We start from the raw sequence: 17,342 nt of genomic DNA, 5'->3' as shown, positions 1-17,342 counted from the left end.
CGGGGAGAGAGAGAGAGAGAGAGAGAGAGAGAGAGTGTGTGTGTGCGCGTGTGAGTGAGTGCACGGGCATGGTGTGTGCGTGTGTCCACCTGAACTGTGTGTGTGTGTGTGTGTGTGTGTGTGTGTGTGTGTGTGAGTGAGTGCACGCATGGTGTGTGTGTGTGTCCTCCTGAACTGTGTGTGTGTGTGTGAGAGTGCGCGCACCCACCTGAACTGTGTGTGTGTGCGTGTGTGTGTGCGCCCACCTGAACTGTGTGTGTGTGCGCGTGCGCGCGCTTCATTCGCGATTTTAACTGTAAACTCCCCCTGCTCAGCCCCGGGGAGCCCTTTGCCAGTGGGCCCGGCCCGGCCCCTCCCCACTCCACACAGCGGCCCCGGGGCCCACGCGCCCCCTCTCTGTCACTAGCGGGACTGGCCCCTTTGCCCCCCGGCTGCAGCCGCTGTGACAGCAAGTGATCGTCCCCCTGTCACAGAGTGTGGGGGAGTCGGGGCCCTGCACCCCCTTCCTGGGACTCACCGGGACTCTCAGCCAGCCAGGGACACAGCAGGTTGATTGGACAGTAGGGACGCAGGCTCCAGCAGAGCTTGTGGGCACAGCCAGGACCCCTCAGTCAGGTCCCTCTGGGGGTGCAGGGAGCTTAGACCCCAGCCTGGGGTTCCCTGCGTTGCCCCCCCCAGCCCCAACTGACACTAAAAATCCCTCCAGCCGCTCTGCCCCCTCCCCTCCCGGGCAGGTGAATTCTCCCCTCCCCGCTCCTGGCTCAGGGCGTCTCCTTCTCATCCCCAGTGTAACTCCCTGCAAATGACGACGGTGCTGTCTGGCTGTGGCTGGTGGCCATGTGAAAATGAGGGCGGATGAGCTACTCTACAACACTCACCTGGCCACCAGCTTCCTGCAGTCCTTGCTGAAGGAGGACTGGCGGGACGTGCGTGCGCTGTACATTGCAAGCACCGGGGCAAGCCACACTGCCTCTACTAAACTGGCAGCAAGAAATGGTTTGAGTAAAAAAACCAGTCCCAGGTCAAATCTGCCCTGCTCCCAGCTCCGTCACCCCCCCCCAGCCCCTCGTCCCCTGCACCTGCCTCAGCCCAGCGCCCCCCGAGCCGGTTTGTTTCCAAGCCCAGCGTCGCCACCTGCTGGCCACACAGACGTCTCGCTACCTCGGATCGGGCCAGAGGGCAGCTCCCTCTTCATGCTGACACAGAACCCAGGAGTCCTGGCTCCCAGCCCCCTGCTCCAACCACTCGACCCCGTCCCCTCCCAGAGCTACAGAACCCAGGAGTCCTGGCTCCCAGCCCCCTGCTCCAACCACTCGACCCCGTCCCCTCCCAGAGCTACAGATAGAACCCAGGAGTCCTGGCTCCCAGCCCCCCGCTCCAACCACTCGACCCCATCCCCTCCCAGAGTTACAGAACCCAGGAGTCCTGGCTCCCAGCCCCCTGCTCCAACCACTCGACCCCATCCCCTCCCAGAGCTACAGAACCCAGGAGTCCTGGCTCCCAGCCCCTGCTCCAACCACTCGACCCCATCCTCCCAGAGCTACAGAACCCAGGAGTCCTGGCTCCCAGCCCCCTGCTCCAACCACTCGACCCCATCCCCTCCCAGAGCTACAGAACCCAGGAGTCCTGGCTCCCAGCCCCCTGCTCCAACCACTCGACCCCATCCCCTCCCAGAGCTACAGATAGAACCCAGGAGTCCTGGCTCCCAGCCCCCTGCTCCAACCACTCGACCCCATCCCCTCCCAGAGTTACAGATAGAACCCAGGAGTCCTGGCTCCCAGCCCCCTGCTCCAACCACTCGACCCCGTCCCCTCCCAGAGCTACAGAACCCAGGAGTCCGGGACCCTGCACCCAGTGATGAGCTGCCAAAATCTTAACAACCGGTTCCCTATAAAAAGGTTCTGATTTAAAGGGGGGGGGAGCGGGGCAGGTGCCGGGGGAGACATACTCATGGGGCCGGGGGCCCCTGCAGGGCCTGGGGCAAATTGCCCCACTTGCCCCCTCGGCAGCCCTAGAGCTTGCAGCCCCCTCCCCCCTTACCTTGCCGGCAGCTCAAAGCAGCAGGACGACTTTCCTGTGGCAGGAAAAGGCCAGGGTAGAGACCGTGGAATCGTGGAAATCAACGAATGGCTACGCAGATGGAGTCGGAGAGAAGGGTTTGGATTCTTTGACAATGGGATGGTCTTCCAAGAAGAAGGAGTGCTAGGCAGAGACGGGCTCCACCTCACGAAGAGAGGGAAGAGCATCTTCACAAGCAGGCTGGCTGGCCTAGTGAGGAGGGCTTTAAACTAGGTTCACCGGGGGAAGGAGACCAAAGCCCCGAGGTAAGTGGGGAAATGGGATCCAGGAGGCAGCACGAGCAGGAGAGTGCAAGAGGGGAGGACTCCTGTCTCAGACTGAGAAAGCGGGACAATCAGCGAGTTACCTTAAGTGCCTAGACACAAATGCAAGAAGCCTGGGGAACAAGCAGGGAGAACTGGAAGTCCTGGCACAGTCAAGGAACTATGATGTGACTGGAATAACAGAGACTTGGTGGGTAACTCACATGACTGGAGCACTGTCATGGATGGATATAAACTGTTCAGGAAGGACAGGCAGGGCAGAAAAGGTGGGGGAGTTGTGTTGTATGTAAGAGAGCAGTATGACTGCTCAGAGCTCCGGTATGAAACTGCAGAAAAACCTGAGAGTCTCTGGATTAAATTTAGAAGTATGAACAACAAGGGTAATGTCGTGGTGGGAGTCTGCTACAGACCACCAGACCAGGGGGATGAGGTGGACGAGGCTTTCTTCCGGCAACTAGCAGAAGTTGCTAGATCACAGGCCCTGGTTCTCATGGGTGACTTTAATCACCCCGATATCTGCTGGGAGAGCAATACAGCAGTGCACAGACAATCCAGGAAGTTTCTGGAAAGTGTAGGGGACAATTTCCTGGTGCAAGTGCTGGAGGAACCAACTAGGGGAAAAGCTCTTCTTGACCTGCTGCTCACAAACAGGGAAGAAATAGTAGAGGAAGCAATAGTGGATGGGAACCTGGGGGGCAGTGACCATGAGATGGTCGAGTTCAGGATCCTGACACAAGGAAGAAAGGAGAGCAGTAGAACAGAGACCCTGGACTTCAGAAAAGCAGACTGACTCCCTCAGGGAACTGATGGGCAAGGTCCCCTGGGAGAATAACATGACGGGGAAAGGAGTCGAGGAAAACTGGCTGTATTTTAAAGAAACCTTATTGAGGTTGCAGGAACAAACCATCCCGATGTGTAGGAAGAAAAGTAAATATGGCAGGCGACCAGCTTGGCTTAACAGTGAAATCCTTGCTCGTCTTAAACACAAAAAAACAGCTTACAAGAAGTGGAAGACTGGACAAATGACCAGGGAGGAGTATAAAAATATTGCTCAGGCTGCAGGAGTGAAATCAGGGAGGCCAAATCACACTTGGAGTTGCAGCTAGCGAGAGATGTTAAAAGTAACAAGAAGGGTTTCTTCAGGTATGTTAGCAACTAGAAGAAAGTCAAGGAAAGTGTGGGCCCCTTGCTGAATGAGGGAGGGAACCTAGTGACAGAGGATGTGGAGAAAGCTAGTGTACTCAATGCTTTTTTTGCCTCTGTCTTCACAGACAAGGTCAGCTCCCAGACAGCTGCACTCTGCAGCACAGTATGGGGAGGAGGTGACCAGCTCTCTGTGGAGAAAGAAGTAGTTCGGGACTATTTAGGAAAGCTGGACGAGCACAAGTCCATGGGGCCGGATGCGCTGCATCTGAGGGTGCTAAAGGAGTTGGCCGATGAGATTGCAGACCCATTGGCCATTATCTTTGAAAAATCATGGCGATCGGGGGAGGTCCCGGATGACTGGAAAAAGGCTAATGTAGTGCCCAGCTTTAAAAAAGGGAAGAAGGAAGATCCAGGGAACTACAGGCCAGTCAGTCTCACCTCAGTCCCTGGAAAAATCATGGAGCAGGTCCTCAAGGAATCAATTCTGAACCACTTAAAGGAGGGGAAGTGATCAGGAACAGTCAGCATGGATTCACCAAAGGCAAGTCATGCCTGACTAACCTAATTGCCTTCTATGATGAGATAACCGGCTCTGTGGATGAGGGGAAAGCAGTGGATGTGCTATTTCTGGACTTTAGCAAAGCTTTTGATACAGTTTCCCACAATATTCTTGCCAGCAAATTAAAGAAGTCTGGGCTGGATGAATGGACGGTAAGGTGGATAGAAAACTGGCTAGATGGTCGGGCTCAACGGGTAGTGATCAATGGTTCCATGTCTAGTTGGCAGCCGGTAACAAGCGGAGTGCCCCAAGGGTCGGTGCTGGGGCCGGTTTTATTCAATATCTTCATTAACGATCTGGAGGATGGTGTGGACTGTACCCTTAGCAAGTTTGCAGATGACACTAAACTGGGAGGAGTGGTTGATACGCTGGAGGGTAGGGATAGGATACAGAGGGACCTAGACAAATTAGAGGATTGGGCCAAAAGAAATATGATGAGGTTCAACAAGGACAAGTGCAGAGTCCTGCACTTAGGACGGAAGAATCCCATTCACTGCTACAGACTAGGGACCGAATGGCTGGGCAGCAGTTCTGCAGAAAAGGACCTAGGGGTTACAGTGGACGAAAAGCTGAATATGAGTCAACAGTGTGCCCTTGTTGCCAAGAAGGCTAATGGCAGTTTGGGTTGTATAAGTAGGGGCATTGCCAGCAGATCGAGGGACGTGATCATTCCCCTCTATTCAACATTGGTGAGGCCACATCTGGAGTACTGTGTCCAGTTTTGGGCCCCACACTACAAGAAGGATGTGGATAAATTGGAGAGAGTCCAGCGGAGGGCAACAAAAATGATGAGGGGGCTGGAGCACATGACGTATGAGGAGAGGCTGAGGGAACTGGGATTGTTTAGTCTGCAGAAGAGAAGAATGAGGGGGGATTTGATAGCTGCTTTCAACTACCTGAAAGGGGGGTTCCAAAGAGGATGGATCTAGACTGTTCTCAGTGGTACCAGATGAGAGAACAAGGAGTGATGGTCTCAAGTTGCAGTGGGGGAGGTTTAGGTTGGACATTAGGAAACACTGTTTCACTAGGAGGGTGGTGAAGCACTGGAATGGTTTACCTAGGGAGGTGGTGGAATCTCCTTCCTTAGAGGTTTTTAAGGTCAGGCTTGACAAAGCCCTGGCTGGGATGATTTAGTTGGGTTTGGTCCTGCTTTGAGCAGGGGGTTGGACTAGATCCCTCCTGGGGTCCCTTCCAACCCTGAGATTCTATGATTCTATGACTCCGGAGCTCAGCTGAGCTGCCCATCTGGTGCTGGCGGCTGGCCCCGCTGCAGCTGGGGGGAAGCGGGGGAAGGGCCGGGGGAGCCTCAGCCTCCCCAGCTGGGAATCCTGGGAGCAACAGGATGGTCCGGCCCGCGGACTTGAGTTCTTTGCCCACCCCCTGGCCCTTTAACAACCGGTTCTCCATGGAGGTCTAATTTTAGCAACCGGTTCTTGGGAACCGGCTCCAGCTCACCACTGCCTGCATCCACAGAACTCAGTACACAGGAAGGAGTGTTTCTTTTGTTCATATTAACATAATTTCTATGATGGGAGCACCTGGAGGCCCCGTCGGGCCGGGGGCCGCCCAGACACGCGGCAACCGAGATCGGGGGCCCCGTCGGGCCGGGCGCCGCGCAGACACGCGGCAACCGAGATCGGGGGCCCCGTCGGGCCGGGCGCCGCCCAGACACACGGAGATGGGGGCCCCGTCGGGCCGGGCGCCGCCCAGACACACGGAGATGGGGGCCCCGTCGGGCCGGGCGCCGCCCAGACACACGGCGACCGAGATCGGGGGCCCCGTCGGGCCGGGCGCCGCCCAGACACGCGGCGACCGAGATCGGGGGCCCCGTCGGGCCGGGCGCCGCCCAGACACACGGAGATGGGGGCCCCGTCGGGCCGGGCGCCGCCCAGACACACGGCGCCTGGACGCGGTGTGAATGCCCCGCTCAGGAGCGACGCGGCCAGTCGGCGCCTCCGCCCAGCCTAGCGCTGGCACCCAGACCAAGGCGGACTGAGTGGTGCTGCAGTGCCACCTTGTGGGGACTAGCAGTCACTGTGCGTGCACACACAGCGAGACAGCGCCCATCTAGCCCGGTATCCCGGCTCCGACAGCAGCAGCACCGTGCACACACACACACACACACACACACCCCACTAGCCCAGCCCAGGGCCCATCTAGCCCGGTATAGCGGCTCCGACAGCAGCACCGGGCGCACACACACACACCCACACACACCACTAGCCCAGCCCAGGGCCCATCTAGCCCGGTATCCCGGCTCCGACAGCAGCAGCACCGGGCGCACACACACACACACACACACCCCCCACTAGCCCAGCCCAGGGCCCATCTAGCCCGGTATCCCGGCTCCGACAGCAGCACCGCGCGCACACACACACACCCACACACACCACTAGCCCAGCCCAGGGCCCATCTAGCCCGGTATCCCGGCTCCGACAGCAGCACCGCGCGCGCACACACGCACACACACGCACACACCCCTAGCCCAGCCCAGCCCAGCCCCCCGGCTCTGACAGCGCCACGGCTGTGGAGGAAGGTGCCCGAGCCCTGCAGGAGGCAGCGGTGGGATTCTCGGCCCTGGGGAAGCCCCCTGCTGACCCCTGGGAGTTACAGGTCAGGACGCAGGGGGCCTCTGGCCCAGCCAGGCCTCTTGGGCCCGTTCTGCCCCTCGCTGCTCTAACTAGGGATGTTCTCATTAGCCACAGAAACGGCTGGTCCCTTTTCTCAGCCCTGCCCAGCTCTCGGCTGCATGGAGACTGTCAGTTGTTCAGGGCAGGGCCTGTCTCCATTCAGTGTCTGCGCCACGTCCTCACCCTGGGGCCCTGGGCGCTGCCGTAACACCAGGAAACAACACTCCTCAGCCTGGGTGAACCCTTGTGGCAGAGAGTTCCACCGGCCCACGCCTCTTCCTCACCCCCATTTGGAACCCGCTGCCTTCGAGCCTCGCCCAGGCCACGGGGGCGAGAGCGAGTCAGTCACACACACACACACGATTTATCCATCACGCAAATCCCTGCACCAGGTGCCAGGACCGGCTACCTGGGCTCCGGCTCCCCCCATCGGTGGGGCGAGTGGAGACAGCCCCAGGCCAGGCTGGCTGCAGGGATGGGGGCTCTTCCGAGTGCTGGGGGGGGAGACAGGGATGAAGCCGAGGGGACAGACTCCGGCGGGCAGAAAAACAGAGCCTGGGGGAGCAGGAGGGGCAAGGTGGGTGCAGCCCCCTCCCCCCAGGTGAGGTGCCTCAATCAGGGCTCCCCCCCCCCCCAGCTAGGCAGAGCTTGCAATGGGGTGAGACGCAGGGTAAGGGGGGAATCAGCATCACTGTGCTGTGCAGCCACTTCCAGGCAGGGGAAGGCAGGCGGTGCCCAGATGCTGCGGGAGGCTCCCCCCGAACCCCCGGAACCGGCACCATGAGGGTCGAGGCCCAGAGACCCCAGGTCTGTCCCAGGTTCTCTGCCCCCATGCCAGGCTGCATGCCAAGGATGCTGCCCTGCGCATGGTTGGCAGCAGTGCCAGACGCCCCAGCACTGACCTGCCCTGACTGAGACGTGGCATCCTGGTGCTTGGCACAGGCAGGGAGCCAGTGAGCATCAGGTGGCGGCAGCAGCCCGCGTGTCACACCAGCCGCATCCCCGCAGGCGACAGGCTGGGGCTCGGCGGCCACGGAGTGCGGGAAGCACAGCTGTGCGCTGGTGTGATGGGGGAGACCGTGCCGCTCAGCCCAGCCCTGAGCCCGCGTCTCTGCCGGCTCCGTCCCAGCCCCTGCCACGGACCCTTCAAGCTGCACCGAGTGCCCAGCCCCGGCCCCCTCTCTGCAGGACTCTGGCCAGCCGGGGAAGAGAGACCCCTATGAGAGAAGCCCCTTGCCCCACCTGGGGCACCCGGCTCCCGACGGGCGTCCCAGCAGCACCCACACTGCCCAGCCTCGCTGAGACACGCACACCCGGCCCCGCTCTCCGGGTCACCAGCACCTCTGGGAGCACGCAGGCCAGGCCTGCCAGGGGGGAGACGGCACTGCCTGTGGGGCCGAGGGAGCGGGAGCTGGAGGTGCTGAGGGACCCGTCCCACGGAGGGGGCACGGACGCCTACACGGGACGTGTGCATTGTTACGCTACAAGCCAGAGATCAGTGAACCCAGCACCCACCCACCCACCTCAGCATCTTCTAATTTGCCCAACCATAGTGTAATCACTGGGAATCTGCATGTAAATTGCTCGTTAATTCAGGCTCGTTATGTGGCATTTAGTGCCGTGCTGGGGAATGAACCGTGGTCATAAGGAGAGAACAAGCAGGGAGACAGCGCAGCTCCTGGGGGAGAGGAGACTCAGACACATGCACCCCCCAAACTTGTCCATGAGCACTGGAGCCAGAGCGGGGCAAAGGCGCCCTTAGGAGACAGAGGCAGACCCTGGTGGCCCAGCAGCTGCTCTAGCTAGAACGCGAGGGTAACAGCACACATTTTCTGCATGGTTCACAATGAGCCAGTGGAACTCTCTGCCACAGGATCTCTCGGAGGCCGAGAGCCCCGCAGGGTTCAGGAAAGGGCCAGGCGTCACTATGAGTAACTAGAATACCCGGAGTTAGCACATGCACCCTCCTGCTTGCGGGCATGAGTCGCATCCTCTCCCATCCTGCACCATTCCCAACCACTGCACGCTCGCTTTGCACGCCCGGCCCTCGTGAACCACTCCCAACCACTGCACGCTCGCTTTGCACGCCAGGCCCACCCGGCCCTCGTGCACCACTCCCAACCACTGCACGCTCGCTTTGCATGCCAGGCCCACCCGGCCCTCGTGAACCACTCCCAACCACTGCACGCTCGCTTTGCATGCCAGGCCCACCCGGCCCTCATGCACCACTCCCAACCACTGCACGCTCGATTTGCACGCAAGGCCCACCCGGCCCTCGTGCACCATTCTCAACCACTGCACGCTCGCTTTGCACGCCAGGTCCACCCGGCCCTCGTGAACCACTCCCAACCACTGCACGCTCGCTTTGCACGCCCGGCCCTCGTACACCATTCTCAACCACTGCACGCTCGCTTTGCACGCCAGGCCCACCCGGCCCTCGTGCACCACTCCCAACCACTGCACGCTCGCTTTGCACGCCAGGCCCACCCGGCCCTCGTGCACCACTCCCAACCACTGCACGCTCGCTTTGCACGCCAGGCCCACCCGGCCCTCGTGCACCACTCCCAACCACTGCACGCTCGCTTTGCACGCCCGGCCCTCGTGCACCACTCCCAACCACTGCACGCTCGATTTGCACGCAAGGCCCACCCGGCCCTCGTGCACCATTCCCAACCACTGCACGCTCGCTTTGCACGCCCGGCCCTCGTACACCATTCTCAACCACTGCACGCTCGCGTTGCACGCCCTCGTGCAACACTCCCAACCACTGCACGCTCGATTTGCACGCAAGGCCCACCCGGCCCTCGTGCACCATTCCCAACCACTGCACGCGCTTGCACGCCCCGACCTCTGGCACCACTCCCAACCACTGCTCGCACGCTTTGCACACCCGGCCCTCGTTCACCATTCTCAACCACTGCACGCTCGCTTTGCACGCCCGGCCCTCGTGCACCACTCCCAACCACTGCACGCTCGCTTTGCACGCCAGGCCCACCCGGCCCTCGTGCACCACTCCCAACCACTGCACGCTCGCTTTGCACGCCAGGGCCACCTGGCCCTCGTGCACCATTCTCAACCACTGCACGCTCGCTTTGCACGCCAGGCCCACCCGGCCCTCGTGAACCACTCCCAACCACTGCACGCTCGCTTTGCACGCCTGGCCCTCGTGCACCACTCCCAACCACTGCACGCTCGCTTTGCACACCCGGCCCTCGTACACAATTCTCAACCACTGCACGCTCGCTTTGCACGCCCGGCCCTCATGCACTACTCCCAACCACTGCACGCTCGCTTTGCACGCCAGGCCCACCTGGCCCTCGTGCACCACTCCCAACCACTGCACGCTCGCTTTGCACGCAAGGCCCACCTGGCCCTCGTGCACCATTCTCAACCACTGCACGCTCGCTTTGCACGCCAGGCCCACCCAGCCCTCGTGCACCACTCCCAACCACTGCACGCTCGCTTTGCACGCCCAGCCCTCGTACACCATTCCCAACCACTGCACGCTCGCTTTGCACGCCCGGCCCTCGTACACCATTCTCAACCACTGCACGCTCGCGTTGCACGCCAGGCCCACCCGGCCCTCGTGCACCACTCCCAACCACTGCACGCTCGATTTGCACGCCAGGCCCACCCGGCCCTCGTACACCATTCTCAACCACTGCACGCTCGCGTTGCACGCCAGGCCCACCCGGCCCTCGTGAACCACTCCCAACCACTGCACGCTCGATTTGCACGCCAGGCCCACCCGGCCCTCGTGCACCACTCCCAACCACTGCACGCTCGCTTTGCACGCCAGGCCCACCCGGCCCTCGTGAACCACTCCCAACCACTGCACGCTCGCTATGCACGCCAGGCCCACCCGGCCCTCGTTCACCATTCCCAACCTCTGCACGCTCGATTTGCACGCAAGGCCCACCCGGCCCTCGTACACCATTCTCAACCACTGCACGCTCGCTTTGCACGCCAGGCCCACCCGGCCCTCGTGCACCACTCCCAACCACTGCACGCTCGATTTGCACGCAAGGCCCACCCGGCCCTCGTGCACCATTCTCAACCACTGCACGCTCGCGTTGCACGCCAGGCCCACCCGGCCCTCGTGAACCACTCCCAACCACTGCACGCTCGATTTGCACGCCAGGCCCACCCGGCCCTCGTGCACCACTCCCAACCACTGCACGCTCGCTTTGCACGCCAGGCCCACCCGGCCCTCGTGCACCACTCCCAACCACTGCACGCTCGCTTTGCACGCCAGGCCCACCCGGCCCTCGTGCACCACTCCCAACCACTGCACGCTCGATTTGCACGCAAGGCCCACCCGGCCCTCGTGCACCATTCTCAACCACTGCACGCTTGCTTTGCACGCCAGGCCCACCCGGCCCTCGTGCACCACTCCCAACCACTGCACGCTCGATTTGCACGCAAGGCCCACCCGGCCCTCGTGCACCATTCTCAACCACTGCACGCTCGCTTTGCACGCCAGGCCCACCCGGCCCTCGTGAACCACTCCCAACCACTGCACGCTCGCTTTGCACGCCCAGCCCTCGTACACCATTCTCAACCACTGCACGCTCGCTTTGCACGCCAGGCCCACCCGGCCCTCGTGAACCACTCCCAACCACTGCATGCTCGATTTGCACGCCAGGCCCACCCGGCCCTCGTGCACCACTCCCAACCACTGCACGCTCGCTTTGCACGCCAGGCCCACCCGGCCCTTGTGCACCACTCCCAACCACTGCACGCTCGCTTTGCACGCCAGGCCCTCGTGCACCACTCCCAACCACTGCACGCTCGCTTTGCACGCCAGGCCCACCCGGCCCTCGTGCACCATTCTCAACCACTGCACGCTCGCTTTGCACGCCCGGCCCTCGTGCACCACTCCCAACCACTGCACGCTCGATTTGCACGCAAGGCCCACCCGGCCCTCGTGCACCATTCCCAACCACTGCACGCTCGCTTTGCACGCCCGGCCCTCGTACACCATTCTCAACCACTGCACGCTCGCTTTGCACGCCCGGCCCTCGTGCACCACTCCCAACCACTGCACGCTCGATTTGCACGCAAGGCCCACCCGGCCCTCGTGCACCATTCCCAACCACTGCACGCTCGCTTTGCACGCCCAGCCCTCGTGCACCACTCCCAACCACTGCACGCTCGCTTTGCACACCCGGCCCTCGTGCACCACTCCCAACCACTGCACGCTCGCTTTGCACACCCGGCCCTCGTACACAAGTCGCAACCACTGCACGCGCGCTGTGCACGCCCGGCCCTCGTGCACTACTCCCAACCACTGCACGCCATGCACGCCAGGCCCACCTGGCCTCGTGCACCACTCCCAACCACTGCACGCCGCTTTGCACGCAAGGCCCACCTGGCCCTCGTGCACCATTCTCAACCACTGCACGCCGCTTGCACGCCAGGCCCACCCAGCCCTCGTGCACCACTCCCAACCACTGCACGCCGCTTGCACGCCCAGCCCTCGTACACCATTCCCAACCACTGCACGCCGCTTTGCACGCCCGGCCTCGTACACCATTCTCAACCACTGCACGCCGCGCACGCCAGGCCCACCCGGCCCTCATGAACCACTCCCAACCACTGCACGCTCGATTTGCACGCCAGGCCCACCCGGCCCTCGTGCACCACTCCCAACCACTGCACGTTCGCTTTGCATGCCCGGCCCTCGTACACCATTCTCAACCACTGCACGCTCGCTTTGCACGCCCGGCCCTCGTGCACCACTCCCAACCACTGCACGCTCGCTTTGCACGCCCAGCCCTCGTACACCATTCTCAACCACTGCACGCTCGCGTTGCACACCAGGCCCACCCGGCCCTCGTGAACCACTCCCAACCACTGCACACTCGATTTGCACGCCAGGCCCACCCGGCCCTCGTGCACCACTCCCAACCACTGCACGCTCGCTTTGCACGCCAGGCCCACCCGGCCCTCGTGCACCACTCCCAACCACTGCACGCTCGATTTGCACGCAAAGCCCACCTGGCCCTCGTGCACCATTCTCAACCACTGCACGCTCGCTTTGCACGCCAGGCCCACCCGGCCCTCGTGCACCACTCCCAACCACTGCACGCTCGATTTGCACGCAAGGCCCACCCGGCCCTCGTGCACCATTCTCAACCACTGCACGCTCGCTTTGCACGCCAGGCCCACCCGGCCCTCGTGCACCACTCCCAACCACTGCACGCTCGCTTTGCACGCCCAGCCCTCGTACACCATTCTCAACCACTGCACGCTCGCTTTGCACGCCAGGCCCACCCGGCCCTCGTGAACCACTCCCAACCACTGCACGCTCGATTTGCACGCCAGGCCCACCCGGCCCTCGTGCACCACTCCCAACCACTGCACGCTCGCTTTGCATGTCAGGCCCACCCGGCCCTCGTACACCATTCTCAACCACTGCACGCTCACTTTGCACGCCAGGCCCACCCAGCACCGAGTAACATGCTCAGTTTGCACAGGGGTGGGAGCGACAGCAGAACTAGGTGGAACCAGAGCACAGCACTAATGGGCTCAGATCGGAGGACTCCCCCCGCCCCCACAACACCTGTGCCTGAGGTGGGAGACCTCCCCGCCCCCACTCCCAGGCACAGAGGGGGACAGGGCGGGCTGAGCAGCGGCTGTCTAGCCAACCAGAGCCCTGGGCACATCCTGCATATTCAGCAGACAGAGCCGATGCTGGCCAATGGCGGGCGAGCCTGCCCTGGTGAATATTCAGCAGGGCCAGCTGTCTAACCAGGAGTCTGGGAGCAGCTGCAGCCTCCATGCCCCAGGACAGGGCTTGCAGGTGCCAGCTGTGCCAGGCTGACTCAGCCACCGCTCGGCTGCGCGGGGTTGGAGGCCAGGGCTGAGGCTGCGGGAGCCAGAGTCTGCAAAGAGCAGCTCAGGGACCCCCCCAGGGAGTCCAGCCCTGCCAGCAGCTGCAGATCCCAGTTCTCCGCCAGCCGCTCCGCGACAGAGCCCTGCCAGCTCCAGGCTGGGGGCATCCCCTCCTCCCCACACAGCTCCCCCCAAGGGGCTCTGGGCCTGGGCAGCACCTGGATTCTAGCCACTGGAGCCCGTGGGGTTTATAGCCCGGCTTCCCATGTGGCTGTCTGCCAGCGACTCAGGGGGCTGGGGGTGGGGGGATTCCAGCCCAGGGCCGGTGCAGTGCCACTGGCGGGGACCCATGGGGTTTAGAGCCAGGATCCCCCTTTCCTGGCAGCTCCTCTGGCCCAGGGGCCCCCAGGCAGTGGGGCTGGGAAGGAGGGAGACCAGAAGAGTGGGGGGGCACGGAGGCTCAGGGAGGGACGAGCAGGGGAGGTTGGCTGTCAGCAGAGCCGGGCCCCTGGGGTCACAGCTCCCCCTGGGTGGATTCAGCCCTGCCTGACCTCCCGCAGCCGGCCCCTGGGGCGCTGGTCACTGCAGACGCTCAGCTGGACTCACCCCGGAGGCTGGGTGCCCTGCCCGCCTGGCCCCTGGGGCGCTGCAAGGCCAGGGCTGAGGCTGGACTCTGGGATCAGGGACGCAGCTGCTGTGCCCAGGACCCATTTCCTCCCTCGCCAGCTCCCACCGTGAGCCGGGCCCACCTGCCACTGACACAGCCCGGGAGAGTCTCCCACTCAGGGTCACACGGGCGGGAGTCAGCCCTGAGAGGAGCCCTGCCCCCTGCCCCCTCCCCATGCCGTGCACAAGCACAGGGCCAGGCTGGGGAGACCCCCGCCCAGCCGTACGCATGGGGGCCCTGAGCTCAGCCCAGCTGGGGAGGGGCCACTGCACCCAAGGGGGGGCACACATACCAACGGCCAGACGGGGTCAGACCCAGGGTCCATCCAGCCCAGTGTCCTGTCTGCCGACAGGGGCCAATGCCAGGTGCCCCAGAGGGAGTGACCAGAACAGGGAATCAGCAAGTGACCCAGCCCCTGTCGCCCATTCCCAGCTGCTGGCAAACAGAGGTTAGGGACGTCATCCCTGCCCAGCCTGGCTGATAGCCATGGATGGACCTGCCCTCCATGAATTTATCTAGCTCCCTTTTGAACCCTGTTATAGTCTTGGCCTTCACAATATCCTCTAGCAAAGAGTTCCACAGGTTGACAGTGCATTGCGTGAAAAAATACTTTCTTGTGTTTGTTTGTTTGCTACCTATTAATTTCATTTAGTGCCCCCTTGTTCTTGTGTTATGAGGAGGAGTAAATAACACGTCCCTGTTTACTTTCTCTACACCACGCCTGATTTTATAGACCTCTAGCATCTCCCCGCTTGGCCGTCTCGTTCCCAAGCTGAAAAGTCCCAGGCTTATCAATCTCTCCTCATACGGAAGCTGTTCCATCCCCCTCATCATTTCTGTTGCCCTTTTCTGAACCTTTTCCAATTCCTCCACGCGGGAGCAGATGTCTGTGGGCACAGGAAGTGGTTGGGACAGGACGGGGGGACGGGACTAGAGGAGGTGGGGGGGCAGGGAGATGGAGAAGGGGCTCCTGCACCAGGGCCAGCCCCCCATTTCAGACACCCCCGGACAGCTGGGGCACCGAGAGCAGAGAGGGATCTAGAGAGACTGGGCCTGGCACACCCCCTGGATTCTGGGGGAAAAGAGCCCCCCCATCAGCCCAGCATTGGGGCCCCGCTCTCACCCTGGCGTGGCCATTCCCACAGAGGGACCAGGTGCCCCTTGCTCTCAGCTGGGATCCTGCAGCCTTGGGAAGCTGGAAGGAGGAACCTGCCAAACCCCACATGGGGCAGTGCTACCAAATCCCCCCACCCCGAGCCCAGGGTCCCGGGGGGATGGGCACGGATTTCCCCCTTTGCTGACAGGACAAGGCGGACATTTTCTGTAATATTGTTATGAAGCTAATGGGTGCCTCAGTTTCCCTCTGTACTCTGCCCTGCTACCCAGCAGGGTTAAAGCTGCTCTTGGGGCAGAGTACGAGACGGGAGGGACCATGGGAGCGCACACAGACGCCCCTGCCCCCAGAACTGAACAATGAGCCCTGCTCAGCAGCACACGGGAACTGGGCTGGGCTTCGCAGGAGGGGGACGATGGCCCGAGAGGTGCCGGGGTGAGGCCGGGTCTGCGGAGGGGCTCAGCAGCTCTCACCGGGACTGACAGAGCCGGAGATCCAGCCCAGACGGACCCACGGCAGCTTGGCCGGGTGGAGCCCCGGCTCGGCCGCATGGCCCATGTTGGAGCCTTCGCTGCTCTGCGCCAACCGGGGGCCGTCCCGGGGCCGGGGGCTAAGGAGCCCGTCTCTGCTTGGGGAACGCGGCCGGGGGCCGCTGCCAGTCCTGGCTGAGCCGCGGTGGTCCCTGCAGAGGGGCCAGGGCTGGGTCAGGCGTGGGGCTCAGCCGGACCCACGGGGCAGAGCTCAGGGCGGGCAGCAGGAGGGCTGGAGCCCAGAGGCTCAGCCTCGGAGGCGGTGAGGCGCGTGGCCAGGCCTGCGGGCAGAGCGGGTCCCCCGGGGGCTCTGGCAGGCCGAGGGGCTCCTGCCAGGGGGCTGGAAAGCCGGGGCTCAGCGCAGAGCCTGTGCATCCTTGACCCCAGCGCTAGGGAGACCTTTTGCCGTCGGGTGGGAACGGGAACTTCTGCCAGCCCCAGGGTGGGACTGGAGGAGGCAGGGAGCGGGGACAAGGCTGGGCCTGGGGGACAGGACGCGGCACAGGTGCCAGGGAGAGGCCAGCAGGACACGTTGCCAGAGGCACAGGGACGCAGCACAGCGACAGAACTGCCGAGCCCTCCACAAGCTGGAGGAACCCAGGAGTCCTGGCACCTGTTCTGCAGCCCTGCCTGCAAACGCGCCCCGTCCCGCAGCCCGCTCCAGGGGCCAGCGGCCCAGGGCATCCACCAGCCCCAGCCCGGCTGAGAACAGGCCCCTGAGGGGCCCCCGGCCGGCCGGGGGCAGCTGAGCTGAGCTCCCCTGGGTGGGAAACACCCGGCGCCCTGGGTCCCAGCCCCCACCTGAGCCCGGCCGGTGCAGGGCTCCCGGGGCCCAGACCGGTGCGCACCTGGGCAGGGGCGAACGGGGGGGGGGGGCAGGAGCCACTGACCCGAACTGCCCCCCGGGGGTGACGGGCTGCGCCCCCAGTTCCAAGCGGAGCCCCCCCCCCGCCCGCGCCTACCTGGGCTGCCCGGGACCCGGCCGCCAGCAGCAGGCAGAGGCTGGGCAGGAGGCGCATGGTGCAGACGCGGAGCCCGGCCCGGGCGGCTCCGGCTCCGGCTCCCCGGCGGGGACCCTCCGCCCCGCGCGGCTCCACGCGGCTCCGCCTCGCGCGGGGCCCCGGCCGGGCTCGCTGCGCGCCGCGCACCCCGGGGCTGCGCCGCGCAGGGAGCGTGCGCGCGGGGGGAGGGGCCTGCCGGGGGTGGGGGGGCGAGGCCCCGCCTCAAACACCTGCGGGGGGCTGCCCGGCTCGTGCTTAGCGGCGCTGGGCGCCGGACTCCTGGGTTCTCTCCCGGCTCGGGGAGGGGCTGGGCGCCGGACTCCTGGGTTCTCTCCCGGCTCGGGGAGGGGCTGGGCGCCGGACTCCTGGGTTCTCTCCCGGCTGGGGGAGGGGAGTGGTGGTTAGAGGGGGAGGGGCTGGGCGCCGGACTCCTGGGTTCTCTCCTGGCTGGGGGAGGGGAGTGGTGGTTAGAGGGGGAGGCGCCGGACTCCTGGGTTCTCTCCCGGCTCGGGGAGG

The 17,342-nt window shown here is 63.5% G+C and overlaps 1 protein-coding gene across 1 annotated transcript in view; it reads right to left on the bottom strand.

Annotated features, from left to right (window-relative positions):
• The window catches only part of OLFM2 (olfactomedin 2), an 89,388-nt gene extending 72,454 nt beyond the window's left edge, over positions 1-16,934 (bottom strand). The window contains exon 1 of the mRNA XM_039514085.1: positions 16,788-16,934. Within this exon, the coding sequence (XP_039370019.1) occupies positions 16,788-16,844 (57 nt within the window). The 5' untranslated portion in view covers positions 16,845-16,934. The remainder of the gene's footprint in view (positions 1-16,787) is intronic.
• Between the last annotated feature and the right edge of the window lie 408 nt (positions 16,935-17,342).

Source organism: Mauremys reevesii, linkage group 25, assembly GCF_016161935.1.
Source record: "Mauremys reevesii isolate NIE-2019 linkage group 25, ASM1616193v1, whole genome shotgun sequence".
NCBI lineage: Eukaryota > Metazoa > Chordata > Testudines > Geoemydidae > Mauremys > Mauremys reevesii.
Note: the sequence above shows the minus strand (reverse complement) of the source record. Positions and strands in the feature narration are given on the sequence as shown.